Source organism: Neolamprologus multifasciatus, chromosome 1 (genome assembly GCF_963576455.1).
Source record: "Neolamprologus multifasciatus chromosome 1, fNeoMul1.2, whole genome shotgun sequence".
In the NCBI taxonomy this organism is placed as follows: Eukaryota; Metazoa; Chordata; class Actinopteri; order Cichliformes; family Cichlidae; genus Neolamprologus; species Neolamprologus multifasciatus.
In genome coordinates, this window is record NC_140439.1 from 27,388,345 (window position 1) to 27,407,967 (window position 19,623).

At 39.8% G+C, this 19,623-nt stretch overlaps 1 protein-coding gene across 1 annotated transcript in view; it reads left to right on the top strand.

The window, feature by feature from the left end:
• The window catches only part of LOC146525896 (talin-2-like), a 101,508-nt gene that overhangs the window by 36,924 nt on the left and 44,961 nt on the right, over window positions 1-19,623 (top strand). The window contains 9 exon segments of the mRNA XM_085164291.1: window positions 11,869-12,040; window positions 13,041-13,138; window positions 14,938-15,067; window positions 15,229-15,381; window positions 16,611-16,753; window positions 17,082-17,209; window positions 17,364-17,427; window positions 17,537-17,641; window positions 19,208-19,363. Of these exon segments, the coding sequence (XP_085020417.1) occupies window positions 11,905-12,040; window positions 13,041-13,138; window positions 14,938-15,067; window positions 15,229-15,381; window positions 16,611-16,753; window positions 17,082-17,209; window positions 17,364-17,427; window positions 17,537-17,641; window positions 19,208-19,363 (1,113 nt within the window). The 5' untranslated portion in view covers window positions 11,869-11,904.

The window sequence follows — 19,623 nt, forward strand, 5'->3', positions numbered from 1 at the left end:
TGCCAAGCGCGCTCTCTCTCTCTTTCAAATGCACATGCAAAAACACACAGGCACACAAAAGACTTGGAGTTTGTGACCTGTGGCATATGCAGTCTTGTCACCTAACCCCACCACCAACCAGGTGGATAATTATGCAAGCAGGGTTTTTTTAACATGCAACTTTTTTTCCCCACGTAGAAGGGTGTGAATGTTCTATATCCTACATGCCTTTTTAAAACCAGGCAATAATGAAAAGCAGTTAAAGTATAGCAATTTTATTTTTAGTTGTATGGATGTTAAATTATATTTATTTCAGCATTTGTAACACACCCAAAAGCCAAAAAGAAGAAAGACTGGTTGTTTAAAATGTTATCCGACACATGAATTTTCTTTTCCATTTTCCAATTTGGCCTTTAAAAAAAAATTAAAAAAATCTAAGGTAAAAAAATATAGTTGGTTGACACCTGTAAAGCCTCCCTCCCTCAGTCACACTTGTTTCCAACATGCAATTATCAAAACTACCTCTGAGACTTAAAAAGACTAAACAGTGGAGTTTGAGTGTTTCTATCTCTCCGATACTAACAGAAGAAAACACCACAGGCCTTGTGGAACACAGGCATAAATATTCATTAACAAGTTTACCTTGAAACCAGATGTGTATGTATGTGCATGTGACTGTACTCCCAAAGGGTTTCATTTTTGTCTCCTATGCACTGATGCATTTGAAAGACTTCCAGCATCTGCTCAGTCCGGTGACTTTTACCCAGCGTGAGCCTGTGTGAACTGGAATGCACATGGTGAGCAGTAAGCAGGGTCACCACTTGACTCGATTACACTCGGAGAGAGAGCGAGAGCGATATTTACTCAGTTCCTCGTCCAACACACTCCACTGACTCTTTCAACCTCCTGTCCTCTGCAGCCCCATTCATGCTGGCTGGATGATGATGATGATGACCTCATTTCTAACTGTGCTGGTTTGATTGTGTGTGTGACTAAGCTTGTGTGCTTTAGATCAATTTCATTTCTGCCTGATGAATAGTCAAGAGAGGGTCTAGAATGCCTTGTTTACACTGCGTTTGCCTTGGATATGAGTGGTCATAAAAATTGATTTATTGGCAGCTGAGGTTATTTAGAAGAAAAGGCTGGCTTGTTCCAGATGTACATGAAATTGGTAAACACTCTGAAACTCATTCATCATGGAATAATTGTCAGGACGACCAACCCTACGTGTGGGAGGGTGTTTGTGTAGTTGAGAAAACATTAACCGAATATATGAAACACTTGAAAGGCCAGTGGAGATGAGGAGCAATGGAAAAGGCCAGCAGGCTGTTAGCTGTGCAAAAGGTGCTAAAAATGAGAAATACCGATTTTTACAGCGCTTGGAGGGTGGTTTCTTTTCGATTTAGGATTTTAGAACATCAGCACAGCTCCGAATTATAAGGAATTGATTAAACGGTGCCCTTTCGTTCTTCTCAAAGCTTCAAGCATTTCCTCCTGTGGTTTACCTCCAGTAGAACTCTCGCAGCCTCTACATCGATTATTGTGTGAGCTTACAAATCAAGTTAGAAAATTAATCCTTACATTTGTCTTAGATGATAGAACGCACTCGTTGGACAACATCCTAATAGCTTTGTCTCACATGAATGTAACCACTGCTTGTACTTGTGTTTTTCTGTGTTATTTAATCAGTATATAATATATTTTAATTCAATTTTAATTAGATTTTTATTCATAATGCTAAGCTGTAAGTTTTTTTTTTCCTCAACCAGTCTGCATCATTCAGACTGAGAACCACTGACAAAGATGCTAACTTATGCCAGCGACTTTGAGTTTAAGAGCCAGTGTTAGCATGTGTTGCCTTATAATAATTCAACTAAACCCACTCAGAATTACTATGGTGAAGCCTGACAAAGTACTGCATTACACAGCGTGATCATTATTCGCTAGCAGTGCATAAAAAATGGATGGATCGCAATTTGTAACATGCTCTAGGAGCACATTAGTTTTTCCACCCTGGGGCTAGAGTGTAAGTTTTAGCTTTTGTATGTGGTTTTCACTGATTTATTTTTTTTTTTTGCTATCAGTCATGGTTAATTAAAACTTTGTTATCTTGGTATTTGTTATCAGGCATTTAAAAAGGGGTTTCTTTTTTCAAAAAAACAACAACAGCGATTGCTCCCAATCTCCTAGGGGCATGTGCACAGTGAATGCTACTGCATGATAAATACACGCTGCCTTTGTGCAGTGCTTTGGGTCAGAGAATAAATCAACTTTTAACTTCAAATTAGAAAGTGATGTGTTCATCTGGAACAACAAGTTGCTATATGTTACTGTGATAAACTGAGAGGTAGGTGGACTATGTGTACATGGGCTTGCACTAGCCCAGTTTGGCCTTGTGTAGGTACTAACATGCTCTGGTCAAATATGGAATTGATTGTCTGTCTGGTTCAGAAATCCTCTAGGATTGGCCTGTTTGACTTGTAAGCTGTTCTATTATTGGATTAGAGGACATGTTACTGTAATAGGGCATGGGTATTCCCAGCAGGCACTAGTCTGCCTCATTGATCTATTGAACGGTAGCTACATGTTCTAGCGCTCGTTCTAATTTTCCTTTTATCTCACGAGCTCTTTGTCTTGGAGTTCTCTACACGTGAAATCAAATTCTTTGTGCACAGTTACAAAATGTAACACGCTTTCCCCTTACTCTTTCATGTTCTCTGTGAGCTGTCTGTCTCCACTGGTGTGATGCGTGTGTCAAACCCCATGTCTCTGAGTTTCTAACTCAAATGACACAGTGCTTAACACAAACCATACTGACAGCTCCCATCCTTTGGTATCTGTCAGCATTTGTTCTCTTGGATGTGCATTTACTAGCTCCAGTGGAGGTCAGTGCAGCCTAATCCTTAACCCAAAGCAGCAGTCTTGGCAGGTCATTATATTATTGATAGAGTGTGTCCACAGAGTCGAGATAATGCGTTCATTTAAGACAGTCAATAGGCAACAAAGTCAATTCAATGCAGTTGATTTGCTATAATAAGTGGTGATATACAGTTAGTTTTTATATTGGAGTTTAGGGATACCTGTAAGTCGCTATTTGAGATGTGCGGGGTTTATTTGTCTGTGCAAATACAGGGAAGACACAAGCATGCAGTATTCGATTATCAGGGCTCTCTACATCTTGTTTCTCTGATAGAGATGTAGTTTTTTTAATTTACTAGAGGCGTAGTGGCAGATGTATGGCAAACCCCCGACTCCTGTCGGCTGGAATTACCCGGTAGTTACCAAATGTAGACACAGGTGAATCGGTGCACATCTTACAGAATAAAGCTTCCATCACAACACCTGTATCCTGTAATCTGTCATCTTTAATGTGTGTAGACACTTGGTGTGTTCTGTTATTTTAGTATTTAAGCCAGTATTATCTCGCAGGCAGAATAGTTAGATTGCACCCGGTCTGTTACAAAGTGCTGTCTTAGGAATAGACTGGGTTACACAGCCTGCAGGCTTCGTAACTCACATGAATGCAAACATTAAGTAAATGTATCGGTGTACTTTGAGACTCTGGGGGACTTTTCCATGTTGACAAAGCTTTTGTGATGAGAGATGGAGGTAGACCATTGTTTAGAAGAGACGGATAATATCAGAACACATCTATACACCTTTGGCAATGGGATGGATGATACCTGAATGATTAGTTTAAGAGGTGTGGCTGTTGGGGGAATTGTTTTGAAACACAAATCTAAAATGGGCCAAAATAGAAATGCACTCTTCAGTACTTTAAACAGGATATAGAAGTCGTATTGTCTAGATCAGCGGTCCCCAACCCCCGGGCCTCGGACCGTTACCGGTCCGTGAGTCGTTTGGTACCGGGCCACGAGAGTTGAGGCTCAGGTGTGAAATGTATGGTTTTCAGGGTTTTTATCGGTTTTCAGCGTTATTTTGTTAGTGCTTTTATCGTTAACTCAGTTTTCCTGGGTCTTTTCACGTGTGTTATGAATAAATCTTCTTTATTCGGTACCGGTACTAGTTTTATTTTGTTGTATTTATCCGCGACACCTTAAAGGCCGGTCCGTGAAAATATTGTTGGGCATAAACCGGTCCGCGTCGCAAAAAAGGTTGGGGACCGCTGGTCTAGATCAGGTGGCAGGAGATCGAGGGATGCACCTGGGACGTGTCTAAGCTAACACATTCACGGCGCTTCCCTTTTGCTCATGGCAATTCTGTTGAAGGGTATTAACTTCCCTGTCGGCCTCTCGGACATAGTCTTTGGCAGCAGGTACATGTACATTGTCACCTTTATTCAGGGTAAATATGATACGTAGGTAAAATGCCGAAGACCTTCAGGGCTCGCTTGTTTGAAATCTGAGCTCATTGTTGCTGGCAAAGAATTTTTCCTTACTTTAGTTTTTCTTTGTGATGACATTCATCATAGGATAGAGAATCAAGAATAAGTATGGAGTCTCGGTGCATCACAGCTCGAATATGCTGGATTTTAACCTGCGGATTATTTGGGACGTTGCTCGTGTTCATGGTTTTCTCCTTGTTTTCCTTCCACTAACCAAAGATATAGATATTGGCTTGTTTTAATTAGTTGTTTTTTCTAAATTGATTATTGGTGTTTGTTTCCTGTCTGTGTTAATCCTGTGGCTGGATTGGCAGTTTGACCAGGATTTACCCCAGCTTCTGCTCAATAATAGAGGTGATAGTTTCCACCCACCCACAATTCTAGTTCGGTAGGAGCACAAGACTAAAATTAACTAACGTTGAATCAAGTTGTTTCTTATCAGAAATGCAGAGCAGAGCAAGTATTAGGATGACTTGGGGTTGAGCTTTTGCTGGGATCAATTTAAGGTTTTGATTTCATTTTGATGTGAACATTATTTGGGTAGGGTTAGGAAAATGTAATAGCTTGATTTTGAAATGCACGCTCTTACAGTTCCTTAAATTTTCTAAGCTATGAGGGTGCCAAGTTATGCAGGATCTAAAAGTAATGACACCAGCAGGCATGTTCCACCCACATATTCAATTCGAGGGCCAAACTGTACCACGTGGCTATAGACTGTAATAACCTGCAGTTTTCTGGTGAAAAACACTCTTCGATTGTAGTGCTAATTAGTGAAGGTTAAGAAATTGAAGTAAAACAAACTGTTTTTAAATTTCGATTATTCCATCCCCAAATCCATGCATGAAATGTACTGAGTGGTCATAAAGGGGACTTTTATAGAACATAGAACAATGTATATTAGTCATCATGTTTAGTGACACTTCTGTGAAAATCCACACTTATTACTCATTCAGGGCCAGTGCACTGTGATTAAACTGGCCCTGAATGAGTTTCTGCTATGGTTGGTGTACGTCACATGAAAAATGTTGTTTACAGCAAAGTGGTCCTGTTGAATATTCTTCGTTATGTGAGCTTGCAGTACATCAAAGGAGTGTAGGTGTAGCTGGTGCAGTGGGTTTAAAGTCAGGAGGGGAACGGAGGCTTTGTGTTGAGTGTGGGAGTCTACAGTGTATTAATGATTAAGGATTTATACGTTCTCTGTCTGTGTTACTCTTACATGTACTGGTGGTTCGGTGTGTGAGGGCAGCGGCACCTTTTCCTCTGCTCGAGGGGCCTCCTTTCCTAAAAATCGCTAACGTTTCCTCACATTCTGGTGGTTTTAACTCCTCTTCTGCTGTTTGGTGGTAATTAGCTTTGATGTTTAGGTGTAGCTCTGAGAGGCAGGTGTATAAAATAGAGAGAAAATGCTGCTAACTGACAACACCCTGATGCAGGTGGATAAATTGTACAGCCACATAAAAGCAGATGAGCAGGTAATCAAAGTGTGCAGGCAAACAGACGGGCCTGCCTCCAGATGGATTCGCCAGAATGGAGCGAAATTATGCCAAGAATGAAATAGCTGACTACTGTAGTCACCGCTGAAAACACAACTCCTCTTCATCGAATCATGTGAAACTCGAGATGCAAGTGGTTGGAATCTTTCTTTCTTTGAGTTCTTTGTTTGGTTATTGCCATAAAAAATGTCTACATCCATAGATTTTCTCTTTGTCTGTAAATTGATCAATTAATTGGTCTTTTACCTGCTGCTTTGGCTAATATAATACCAAATCTGGGAAATTAAGGGTTGTAATATTAGAATGTTTTCCCAGACTCATTTTTAATTAACATCTGGCTGACTAACAATATACCAAATTAAAATAAATATGTTTTTAAATGCCATGCTAACAACACCAGGCTATCCATTCCAAACTACAATAACTGAATGGATTTCCTACTTGATTTGTCAACAGCTACAGGTTCATGTTAGCTGCTCACATGACTTGAGTCTCAGGTGTTTTAAAAGATTTGGTTTTGTCTTCATATTTGTCTTCAAGAAGGCTATGTATTTTTTATTTATTTTTATTTACAGATTAGTTTAATATCCTAACGAGGTAAAGCCTTTATATGTCATTTATGTTCCTCTTAGAATTTGTGTGCTTTTTATGTCTGAATATTCTTTTTTTTTCCAAAACTAAATCAAGAGAGTTGCCTCTTTAATTTAGGTGCATACACAATTACTGAGCAGGTTAGTTGGTACTGCATGCCCACTGGAGCTGTATTCCCTCATTGGATTTTGTTGCGGTCTAATGAGTTGGCTGTACTCAAGTGTTTTGGGGTTTTACAATCACATTTGATCTCAGCAAATCCTTTCTCATCTCAGAGAAGCGAAAATGCACGATGGGACGCTTTGCCGGTAATCTGGCGTCGACAGAGACGCTGCTTTGCCTTAATGTGGGATGAACCTTTATATTTTCTTAATGGGCCTTATCGGGAATGTCATGCTCTCAATCAAGCTCATCATTTGGTTTACCGTGCGTGATTTGGATTTTAGCAGGTAAAAAGTTTGACGGCTATCATGCTCGGGATGTTTTTAGCCGTGTTTGTTTACGGAAACAAATCGGTTCCTCTCGTGAATATGTTGTTTGTGTGCAGTGAAATGGAATTATAATTCACAGAGGATTCACATCTTACAGAAGCTCAAAAGGGTTTAACGGAGGATAAGTAAAACATGCTGTGTGACAACCAATTTTCATATTACTGCTAAGGCTAAAAGGATTTTGTGTGAGCCGATTGTGTGGGTGTGGTTTTTTTTTTTGGTTTTTTTTTGTTTGTTTGTTTGTTTTTGCTTTTTTTTAGTTTCCACACTTCCGATTTGACTCGGGACCCAAACAGTGTGTGGCCTTACTGTGCATTCACTGTGCTTATCCATCGCCAGGTTTGCCACGTGTATTGAAATGGGCGACTGCACAGAATAACATTTCAGCAGCATGGTTGACACTAATAAGATGTGTTATGCTACAGTTTAAATGTTCAAAACAGGGACAAGGAAAATGCATAAAGTTGCAGTCAAAAATGGATTTTTGTGCTTGTGGTACCATACCTCCTTCATTGTTAGTGATTGGCTGAATCTACTTGTGTTTCTCCTGTTACAGTTTTTTTTTTTGTAATATTACAAACATTTTTACAGAAATGCTTGAATGTTGTTTAAATAAAAAGAATTAAAAAAATTGGAAAAACTGTCCCGGGAGATCATAATTCGAATTTGTTTTTGAAAATTGTGGAAACTGCTTCTTCTAGGTTAAGGAGAAAGTGGGACAGCCTTGGTTCTTTCAAGCAGAAGATGACATGAAGCTCAAACTCAGAAGCTTAATTTATACTTCTGCCCTGAATCTTTATATAAATAAAGAGTAGTCAAGTGACTGACTCCATTACTAGACACAGTACAGTGCAAAAGATTTGAGCCACCCTTTATTTCTTTATATTTTGCTGGGAAAATGGCAAATAGAAGGAGCAATTCATTGAAATGAAGGCAAAATCAGAGTTTGCACAATTCCTTGAAAGTCAATATCTGTTATGACAAATAATACAACGCTAACTGAAGGATAGGTAGGATTTCTTGTCATTTCTTTCAGTCACAGTTCTCCAGCTCGGCTTTGGATTTGGTTCCAGTCTGTTTTTTGTTAAGAGCTAAGCGTTATTGAACCACGCTGCTTCCTGTGTGTTTATTTTCATTATTATATTCATTATGCTCTGAAATGAAACCTTTGCTAATGAGATACTTTCCAGGTGGTATTGCATGGTGAATTTACAACTGATGGTACTATTCACAATTTAATGTAAAGTGCCACCAGATTTTGATAAGCTCTCCAAAACCTGCAGCTCCAAATGATGATGGAGCCTCCACCTTATTTTGCAGTTGGTTGTAGACAACAGATTTTCAGCCACTTGTTGAGTAATTTCAAACACCGGAGCCTCTTCTTCCCGTTTCCTTTCCTTAAAAAAGGTTTCTTGATGGCCGCTTGTCCACTGAGACCATTTCTGAAAATTCTTCAGAAAATTACAATCACTGGTGTGAAAAAGTAGCAAATGTCCAAAGAAGAACTTTGAACTATTGCTCAAGAGCACTTTAAAAAGTTGCAAGAAACTCTGGCTCCTTGGAAGCAGAAAAGGGCTGGCTCAATTGAAGGACTGGACCGATTCCAGATATTTCATCGACTGAAAACCTTTACTGAATACATATGAAGTGAATGATATGAAGAAAGTAGTGCTGCCAGTGTTAATCTCGTTAAAATGGCATTAATGACATCAGGGGCTGCACAGCGCTAACGTATTAACGAGCTTAACGCGCTGACGCCGTGCAGCACTTGCATGGGGCGATCCGCGTTAACTCGCTAACAGAGATTTGCATTTTAACGAGATTAACGCTGACAGCACCAGAAGAAAGAGAAACTTTTGAAATTCCATATCAAGCAGCTTAAATCCCATCACGTCAGTATAGGAATCGTTGTTCTTATTGATGCAGGTTAGTGGGAAACATGGAAATATTCAACATCTAGATTTTAAATTATAAGCAAATCATTGGTTCCATTATTATTGTGATCACAGCATTCCCAACTTTTTTGGAAATGGGGTTAATGTTTATCTTTTCCTCCTGTTCATCTTTCTCCACTAAAGGCTGATGATTACATTTCTGAAATTCTGTAAAGTTTGTTTCTTGGCAAAAAGATAGAAAGCACTGTAAGCTTAGCAGATAAAGGGAATATAAAAAAAACCCCAAAACAATCATGACCGTGACTCTGAAACAGATGCTGCTGATGCTTCGCGCAGCGATGCAGAATTTGTAGTATTTCAGAAATGTGTTCATATACTTGTAAATCACCCTCAGCCCTGACAGTGTTCCCACAAGCTCACCTTGTTGGTTTTTTCATAGCTGATAACTGGTCTTTTAAGACAGATGTTTTCATATTGTTGGTTAGCAGTGTTGGGGAGTAACGGAATACATGTACCGCCGTTACGTATTTAAAATACAAAATATGAGTAACTGTATTCCGTTACAGTTACTGTTTAAAAAGGTGGTATTTAGAATACAGTTACTTTGTTGAAATAAATGGATTACACGGCGGTACTTCCCTGTTTCATATTGTGGCGGGTCAGGACTGTTTGGGTTTTGTTTGACAGCTACGTTCTGTTGTTCCCGGCGGCAGCGTTATGGTTGCCATGGTTACAGGGTGACGCTCTCTCTCTGCGTGTTTCCTGGGTGAGAGAGGCCTCTTTGTTGTTGTTGTGCTAAGCTAATAGGCAGAATGCTACAGGTATAGCTCTAAAGAATGTAGCATCATAGGCAGTGTAGTCCGTGCTGCAGGGAGAATGGACTGCCATACACGTTATGTGTCTGTGAGCGAGGGAGGGAGAAAAAGGAAAAGTATGAGCTGTCATCAAGCAAAAACGGGAGCTGGAAGCATGTAAATATAATAATAACCACTGCAGCCAAGAAGAGTGCCTGACGAGCCCAGTTGTAAGTAAGCTATTAAAACTCGACTGTACACCGTGTTCGTGTTTTCCTCCAAAAACAATAAGTTCCGTTGGAGCAGCCTTTCAACGCCTCTCTCTGTCTCTCGCTAGCAAAGTTGACCCAGACAACAAAGTAAAGCTAGTTTTCGGCTAGGAGCCGACACAGAACCCACCGTATTAGCCAGAGGTCCCTTTACTACGGTTCGGAGCCGCGGACCTTCAGTAACAGTAATAAATCACAGCAATAGTACATTCATGTAGTTGTAAACAGCATGATTATATATTAAGTAATCCAAAGTATTCAGAATACGTTACTCTCACTGAGTAATGTAACGGAATACGTTACAGAATACATTTTTGGGCATGTATTCTGTATTCTGTAATGGAATAAATTTTAAAAGTAACCTTCCCAACGCTATTGGTTAGCGGGCGATCACCAGAATAGCAGCTCATATCTATTTTAGGATGGTGTTTTTGCTAGTGTTATGATCTGACACTCTTATATTTTGAGTAGGAGCCAGTTGTTAGCGGTTGAAGTGTTTGGATTGGCTCCAAGAACTATCAGCAGGAGGTTTGGGGAAAAGGCTTGACTGACTAAGATGGAATACACAGCAATAAGAATGTACAGGCTTGAAAGTCTGCGTAAATGGTTTGTTAATAGAACATTTTAACAAGTGCTAAACTGAGACACAACACATATTAACATAATGGATTTTTTTTTTTTTTACCCAACTTGAGATGCATATCTGAAAAATGCCTGGCTGTGTTATTACCGGCTTCAGAATACCACAATGAGATGTCGACATTGTGCAAGACGAACGCTTCACTCCTTTGTGCGAGCTAATCTCACATAGGAACCAGATTTTGAGTGTCTGAGTCAGGGTTAGAGGCCAGCGGAGCAGAGGGGAAGCTGCCTGTGTACTTCAGCTATGGCCCAGGCTAACCTCTGACCTTTGACTCTCCTGTGCCACAGGGTATTCCTATGTTCCCATTGGTGACAGACAGGATGTGCTCTGTCAGCGAGGTCACGGCTCTTTTCTCCCTTTTCTCCATTTTAGTTGTGAATCGCAGCAGTGTTGAATCTGAAAGTGTACAAGCAGCATCCTCCTCCTCGTGCATTTCTAATGACATAAAACTGTCTAAGATGGATTAAAATTGCACGTTACACACTGAAAACTATTGTTAAAGCAGGCGTTTTTATAGCATCTAAGATAAAAATGCAGCAGTGTGTGAGAGGACTTTCATTATTTCATCTCAGTATTTTCTTTCTTTTCTTTTTCTTTTTAAAAAAATGAATGGACAGATGATTGGCAGCATGTGATTTCTTACACTGTTGGTTTGCATGTTGCAAGAGAACATCAAGCATTCTGTTATTTCAACAATGTAGGACTCATGTTGACTTTATCTTAGATAAGTTGGAAATTGCTTTGTTTCCTTTCTGAAGAAGGAAATTTCATGCAGGCTTTTCTTGCTGCCTTTTCCCCCCCATTGGCAAAGAAACATCAACGACTTAAGCGGGTTTTACCCACCTAGTATGAAAACAATTGTAGAGAGCTGCCTCTCTGCTTCCAGTTGTTGTTGTTGTTGCTGCTTTTCTGCTTTAGTTTTAAATCTTTCACAGAGAAGAGACTTTTTCTTTGTCCCCAGCAGGGACCAGATGGGCCATTTTCAAAAAGTGATACATTTGTTAGCTCCTTTTTGTTTTATGAAGCATGAAAATTTCATTGTTTATGATGGTGCAAGGGGATGTTTTCCTTATGTGTGTGTTATAAAAGAGTAATATACTACAAGAGCTTAGGTTACGCATTTTCCCGTGCATGAAGCACCACAGTGGTGCCACACTGGACATATTAGAAATATTAGAATATAAAAACAACATATAGAGATTTGTTTTTCAGAGACCCTCCCCTCCAAAACAACTGAAGGGGCATTCTTCTTCTTCGCCATCTGGCTCTTTTATCCTGTTCAACGAGTTTCTTCCCTCTGCTCAAATTTGAGGCTCGCGCCTTGTTAATAAACTCGACCTCTCATCCTCTGTCTTTGATTTTTGCCAGGTGTAGCTGCAGCGCTCGCCCGCACCGCCTGGCAAGATGGTGGCGTTGTCACTGAAAATCTGCGTGCGGCAATGCAACGTTGTGAAGACGATGCAGTTTGAGCCCTCCACAGCTGTCTATGATGCCTGCAGGATCATCAGAGAGAGGGTCCCAGAGGCTCAAACTGGACAGGGTGAGAATTACCCCTACTTGGTTGCAAAAACAAACTATGATTGGGGGTTTTCTTTGTAAAGACAAAGAGAGAAGTATAAACTTTACTGGCCGTGGTGAAGACTTTTGCAGCAAAAAGCAATATGTTGGAAACGTGGCTTAGATAATATTTGATTTACAAAATGTAGAGACGTTAAAGTCTCATTTGGTAGGTTTATATGTCAATTACACTGCTTTAAATTGGATTGCAGTCAATAAACAAATGATCAAATCTGTGAGAAGACTTGATTCTTTTTTCTTTTTTTTTTGTATTTATAACCAAGTTTTCAAGTGTTTGTCATGACTGCACAGATTTGTGTCTTTCTTGGTAATGCTACCCAATAAATTAATGCTTGGATTAGATTATGTCACAATTTTGGCTGCTGTCCTTCTGATTAAGTCAGTGGGTGTCAAACTTTTTCAGATATGAACCTTCCTTCAGACCCTCCCTACTCCCCCCCCCCCCCCCCCCCCCCCCCCCAAAGAAAAACAGAAAAACACAACTTGTTTTTGTGTATCAATCACTGATTCAAGTTGACATCCAGCGATTGAAATGTCAATATGACAATTAAATCGTGTTTAATTGCTTTACATAAATCACATTTGTGTTAAAATTAGAGTTCATTGGCTCTTTACTCTGCAAAGTTAGTCCAACAGTTTAAGAACCACTGAATTAAGCAGCCATGGAATCTGAAATTTTTGCCATTACTTCCATGACCCCAATGCTAGCTTTCCATTTTACACAAGTAGCAGGTCTGACTTATCTGTTCCATTCAGCAGCACCAAAGTCATCATCCCTCTTTTGATTTTCCATGTTTACAGTCTTGCCTTGCGCTCTTATGACCATTGTTACAGAACATGTGGTGAATGCTGTCATAGAGGGGTCATTATAGAGTTGATGTCATTTAATCTGATCCTGGCCTAGGGAGTCATTTTCAGTTCTTTAATGTCTAAAGTAGTGTTGTTTCTTCTCACTGCTACAGCTTCAGACTATGGCCTGTTTCTTTCGGATGAAGACCCCAGAAAAGGCATCTGGTTGGAATCTGGAAGGACGCTGGATTACTACATGCTCCGCAATGGGGTAAATAAATGTAACCGTGAATTATGGATAACTGACATCATGGGGCGACACGCACACACACGTGTGAATATCGCTGTGTCATAAACAGCATAAACTGATGCTTGGTGGTCCCAGCGTCTCACACATTTTCTAATCATTGGAGGTAGCAAAATTACAAACACTCTTCACTTAAGTAGAGGTACAGATACTAATCAGCATCATCAACTTAAATATAATTTACCCTTGATGGAACATAACATTGACTATGAACAGCACAGCTTCGCTGCACCAATCCAGCATGGTGCATTACTGCGAACAGATCAGTGAAACCTTTGCACTTTAATTTGATTTGCCGAATATTTCATAATATGAAAAAAGCAAGATTATTCTATAAATCCCATATGTGTTTAAAAGGCTTTAAATTTCCACATTGTCAAATGTCCTGGAGTAGCTGCCTTCTCCCTCTGCTGTCCGGCTTTATATCTTTCCATCTCTTAGTAAAGTTAGAGCTTCTTTTCCCTTCCTGGGAAATACGGCAGCTGAACATTTAGTTAGCAGACACACTGTGTGACAAACTACAGACCAACACTTTGTGTGTTTGCTGATATTTGGTGAGCTGCCAGAAATCTGAAATTACCCGTCAATTAAAAGAAAAAGAAAACTTTACTCCCTTCATGCTCACTCCTCTTCTGCAGTGCTAGTTTTGCATGTATTGCAACCATAACCCCTGAGTGTAGTACAATAAGTCATATAATTTTGTGTATTTTTTATGTATTTTGTATTATGTATTTTTTCATCCTGTTTTTTTTTGTCTCTTTCACCCTCCCCCTTTTTTTAAAGTGCGTAACCATCGATGGATCCACCAGTATATTGTCTAGTTTTGTTTAAATGTGTGTAATGGCAGGAAACATCTCCCCTCAGATGTTACCTAATGTAATGTAACAAGCCTGTTTTCAAAATGTAAGAAGTACAAAGTTAGAGGTACTTGTTTTATAATGTAGGGAGGACAAAATAATTCTGCTTAAATACAATTTCAAAGTCTTGATACTTTGTTACTTCCCGCCTCTGCTAACAATACGTCTGTTACCTGGCCTTAAGACTGGGAGTGGGAGTTAAAGCCTTGCAGTGTTGAATATATCAGCAAAATGCTTCATTGTTTGAGTGTATTTAAACATTTTATCTGAATTAAAAAAACAACATTTTTGATCGACATAAATTAACTAAAGAGAAATTGAAACGGCTGCCAAAAATCTCATTCAGACACACATCATGCACAGGAAGACAAAACAAAGAAGCACCCTGAGAAAATAAAAGCATAAGCTAAAACTGGGAACCAAGACACTGAGAACATCAAAAGAAGATTTTAAAAGCGATCCTTAAAGAAGTGCTATAGCCAGCTTTAGATCGCTTGCCAGCTTGTTTCAGAGGCTCTGATTCTCACTGCCAAAGGCCTGATACACTCTGGTGTTCTATTTAACTGCGTATCACAGCCCCTCGGTACATTTGTGCTTGTGGTTTTGCAGCTCTAAATGGTTTCTTCTCTTTAAATCCACCAAAGGCAACCCAGGTAGAAGGCATGACTGTGACCAATTATTCTGAACCAAATCTCGTCTCATTGTTGAGATTGGAGGGGAGCAGCAGGCTGTGATAGGCAGCCGTTAAATACGGTTTTCTGGCCTTTATTCTCCCCTCTCTCCGCGCAACCTGGATGCTTGTGATCTTTTTCTAAGTAGTTACTTTGACTCTCTCTCTCCCTTCATTCTTCTTTCTTCATTTTACTCACATTTTCCCCCTCTCTCTACCCTTTTGTTTTCAACCAGGATATTCTCGAATACAAGAAGAAGCAAAGACCACAGAAAATTAAAATGCTGGATGGGGCTGTCAAAACTATCATGGTGGACGACTCCAAAACAGTGGGAGAGCTGCTTGTGACTATATGCAGTAGAATAGGTACATCATATCTTTGTTTTCTTGTGCTGCCAATCCTCTCTGTGTTACAAATCTGTTGAATCTGAGCTGAACCTTTATGGACACACACACAAGAAAAGAATAATCTTTCCATGTGAAATCCTTTTTCTCCTATCTCTGATGGGAATCCTTTCTTTCCCCAGGCATTACAAACTATGAGGAATACTCTCTGATCCAGGAGACGGTGGAGGAGAAGAAGGAGGATGGCATGGGTACCCTGAAGAAGGACAGAACACTTTTGCGAGACGAGAGGAAGATGGAAAAGCTGAAAGCCAAGCTTCACACAGACGATGACTGTGAGTTCAAGAAAGAAATGCAAACATGAGTTTTCCCTGTTTTTTTTTTTTTTTTTTTTTTTTATTAAAGTGAAGTCTTTTACCAGAAACATGTTATATATGGAAAGTGGCAGTTTAGTAGCCCACGTTCACAGCTCTCTGCGATATCTACCAGCTTTCACTGGAATTTGGGACTACTAAATCTAAACTCCTGATCCCAGGTCAAAACATCTCACTTCCTGTCTATTTTGCATCCAAGATAGGAATGCAGCTGTATTCTGTGCCTGTGTGCGAAATCACTCCTTTCATCCCTTTTTACTCCCTCATATATAGCAGAAGATTAAAGCCTTATTCTGTAATAAAGGTGAGCCTCACCTGGGAAGGACTGAATAGAGACGGGAAAGATGGACTTGCTTGTACTTCAAGAATAAGGGGATGTAGATTAGTCTGGTTGGGACCATAGTCTGTTTAATTTATGGTAATTGTAGTTGATGTCAAATCCAAATAAATGTCCATAAATTCACTTTGCAGCATTTGTTGTCCCATAAGCTTATAATGTATATAAAACAAAGATGGAGCCACCATGAACAGCAGGTTTGAAGTCCCATCTTTAAGCCTCAATTTAGCATTTTAGCCGTCTTAGCTTTCAGAAGCCAAAAGTTACTGTATTTTGGAGGTATATGCAGCCCTACCAAACCTGGGTGGCAAGGTGGATCCATAGACACAGATACCTGTTTATTAGTGCTAAGTAACATATAGGTAAATAGTTAAACTGGCTTGTAGTACAGTTAACTGCAAAGTGAGCCTCCAGCACTGCAAACACTGTTATGAGTTTAGCTACAGCGTAGCAGACAGCAGCTGCCTGTTTCAGCACCCATCTGCCACTTAAAGCAGCCACGCCCCTAACACTGCAGAACTTTTATCCCTTCGCACAATTTAAACAGTCGAGTTATAAAAAAGGGCCACGTGCCACAAATGAGGAAATTTGCTACAGAGATGACAGGTGGCCCTTTTTTTTTTCTTAATCGGGCAAAATGTATTTACATTTGCTTTTTCCAGCCACTAATGTGAAGATGCAATTTGGTGTTTATCAAAAACAAATACTCGTAAAAAAAAAAAAATTAATAAATAAACCACACACACAAAACAAACTTGCTACTGTATATGGTGAGCATTAAATAAAGATAATAGTCCTATGCCTCTTTAACAAGAGATTTCTATGAACCTGTTATTTTTTTAAATTTTTTTAGTGAACTGGCTGGACCATAGCAGAACATTCAGGGAGCAGGGAGTGGACGAGAACGAGACTCTTCTCCTGAGACGCAAGTTCTTCTACTCTGACCAGAATGTAGACTCCAGAGACCCAGTTCAACTCAACCTGCTTTACGTACAGGTCTGAAACTTACTTTTAAATATGTCTTCCTCTCATTTTTCATTTCAGCAGTTCATGACTGTTGAAGCAGCAGTTTGCCAGTGTCAAAAACAGACACTCGGATAAGAGTGTCTCTCCTCTCCTGAGTAAAACAGGATGTGAGCAGACGATATGCAGTAAAATCCATTTTTCTCTTGTCTCCTAAGGGTGACAAGCAGCTACAAAAATGTGCACACGGCTGGCTTTTTTTGATCAATTAAGGATTATGCAAGTCTAGATAACAGATACAGTGGAAGTCATAAACTTGATGTCTACAGTTAATTACTGACTGTTTTAATTCGTCTTTTAGGCTCGAGATGACATCCTGAACGGTTCCCACCCGGTGTCGTTTGATAAGGCCTGCGAGTTTGGAGGGATTCAGGCCCAGATCCAGTTTGGACCTCACATAGAGCATAAACACAAACCCGGATTCTTGGAGTAAGCATCTGTGTCATGACGTCTGTGGAAAAACGTGTAAAATATTAGTTTTTTTTTTATTTTTGCCAGAAATAAACAGAAAAGGAAACAACAAAAGGAGAGTTCAGACTTTTTTTCATGAGTTTCAACTTCTTCTTTTTTTTTTCTTTTCTAGCCTGAAAGAGTTTCTACCCAAAAGAGTACATAAAGCAGAGAGGAGCTGAAAGAAAATATTCCAGGTGTGTTCGTGTTGTCCCTTTTGATAAATGTACACATTGGTGCACAAGCGTGAAACGTGGGGGATTTTCAGTGTTCCGAAAATCAATACATGAAAAATCTGACCTGCAGGAGCACAAGAACTGTGGCGAGATGACCGAGATTGAGGCAAAAGTAAAGTATGTCAAGTTGGCGCGGTCTCTGCGGACATACGGCGTCTCCTTCTTCCTTGTCAAGGTAAGTTTTTAAAATCATCCATTTGTCCTTTTACCAAATGTTTGAAGTACCAATGCCTTATTTTATTCCTTCAAAAAGTAAAAATATAGCCTCAAGTTCTCTACTTTTTATTTTTTTTATTTATTGTATTAGGAAGCAGATTTTTGAATTAGCCGAACTGTAGGCGCAGCCTTTTATCTTCACAGCATGAAATCTGTCCTCTGGGTTTGGTGCTAACTGGATAAAGAGGCTGATGGTGGACTCAGCTTTTATAAACTGTCTGCTCCTATTTGAACTCTCGCAACTCGTTATGTCACCTAGAACCCTTTTGTGATTTGTTTGCCATGCATTTTCACCTCTCTCACTAACACACATACAAACACACACCGGCAGCACCTCCTCTGCAGGGAGTTCAGTGTGTTCCTGGAAGGAAACCAAATGTTGTCTGTGCAGCCGAGTGTGGCACTAAGATTATTTCAGAGTGAGTAGGGAGGAAGTGGAGTGAATGAGATATACTAGGAGACATTGCACAGGTAAACCGGCGATACTGAATCTCTTGAAGAAGTCCAGCTGCCAACAGATACGAGCTGATGGGAGCAATTTGCAGACTTCCAAATGCAGTACCTATAAAACTGTTCTGACAAGAGTATCAGAGTGACTTTTTCCCCCACGTAATTAGTCACAAAGAGGACATCCTACAATGGAAATTGCATCATTTGTTCCTGTCAGCTTCACTGCTCTCTAGTAGAAAATTGGATATTTCCTGGTATTACTGGGACAAGTCACTTGCGCTTTTCATTAATAGCTTTCATCACAAAAGGATAAAGAGCAAAGATGCATCTTGTTTTTTGAAAAGGAAAGAAAGACACTGTGTTGTATTGGTTCTCTAGCTTTTAGCGAGTGGCTTGTGTATTCCTTTATTCTATACATAGCCATTATATCTGCTCACCTTTTGTTGTCTGTCAACATTGAGGTTAATTTTATGGAGCAGAAACATTTTAAAAACAACCGTGGGAAAAAAAAAATCAGCCGATAGTCTCTAACCTATAACCTGCAGAGGCCCCAGTGAGTTTACAGGACCCTCAGGATTTTTGCACAATTTACCTCTTTGCCCCTCGTGTCACAGTCCATCACTTTGTGTCTCTTCTCTAACTGCAGCTCCCGAACAAATGTTTGCTCTTTCCATCGAAGAGAAAAAGGGGGGCAGAAATGTAATGCTTCATGGCTTAGGAAGCAACTTAAGTATAACATTAAAGGTTTAGTGAATACAGGAGATCTAGCAGGAGGTTGAAAGATGTTGACAGGCAGATAAAGACATGATTTAAGATGCAACATTTTAATTGCTAACTGGGAAAAGTTAATGTTTTTCCCCCCACTGGTTGAACAGATCAGTACCCATCTTGGCATATCATTGTGACAGAAAAATTAGACCTTTGTGCTGAGAGGAAGATAAATTTACATGATTTGCTTAACTTGTTAATCTGCCCTGTGCTTCAAATGTCTCTGATCACACTTTATACCCTCAGTTATATTTTGTGTTTTTTGGCAGTGTTGTAAAGTTTACATGGTTCAAATTTGTTTTTGCAGGAAAAGATGAAGAGCAAGAATAAACTGGTGCCGCGGCTTTTGGGTATCACAAAAGAGTCTGTGATGAGAGTGGATGAGAAGACCAAAGATGTAGTTCAAGAGTGGCCACTTACCACTGTGAAGAGGTGGGCAGCATCACCCAAGAGCTTCACCTTGGTAAGAGCCACATTTTCCACCTTAAAGCCAAAGACTTTGAGCACATTTATTACAGAAAGCAGGAGCTCTGAATACTTCAGTAATGCTGGCTCTGTTGGGGGGCGTGTTTTATCTTTTATTCATTCTGTTTGCACTGAGCATCGTATCGCTAATGCTAAATAAGAGTGACAGGCTCTTGGTAAACCCAACAATTCCTGCGGTGCTATAAAACAATCACTGTTACGCTCAGCCTGCATGGCTTTTTTTGCCCCTGGTGCACT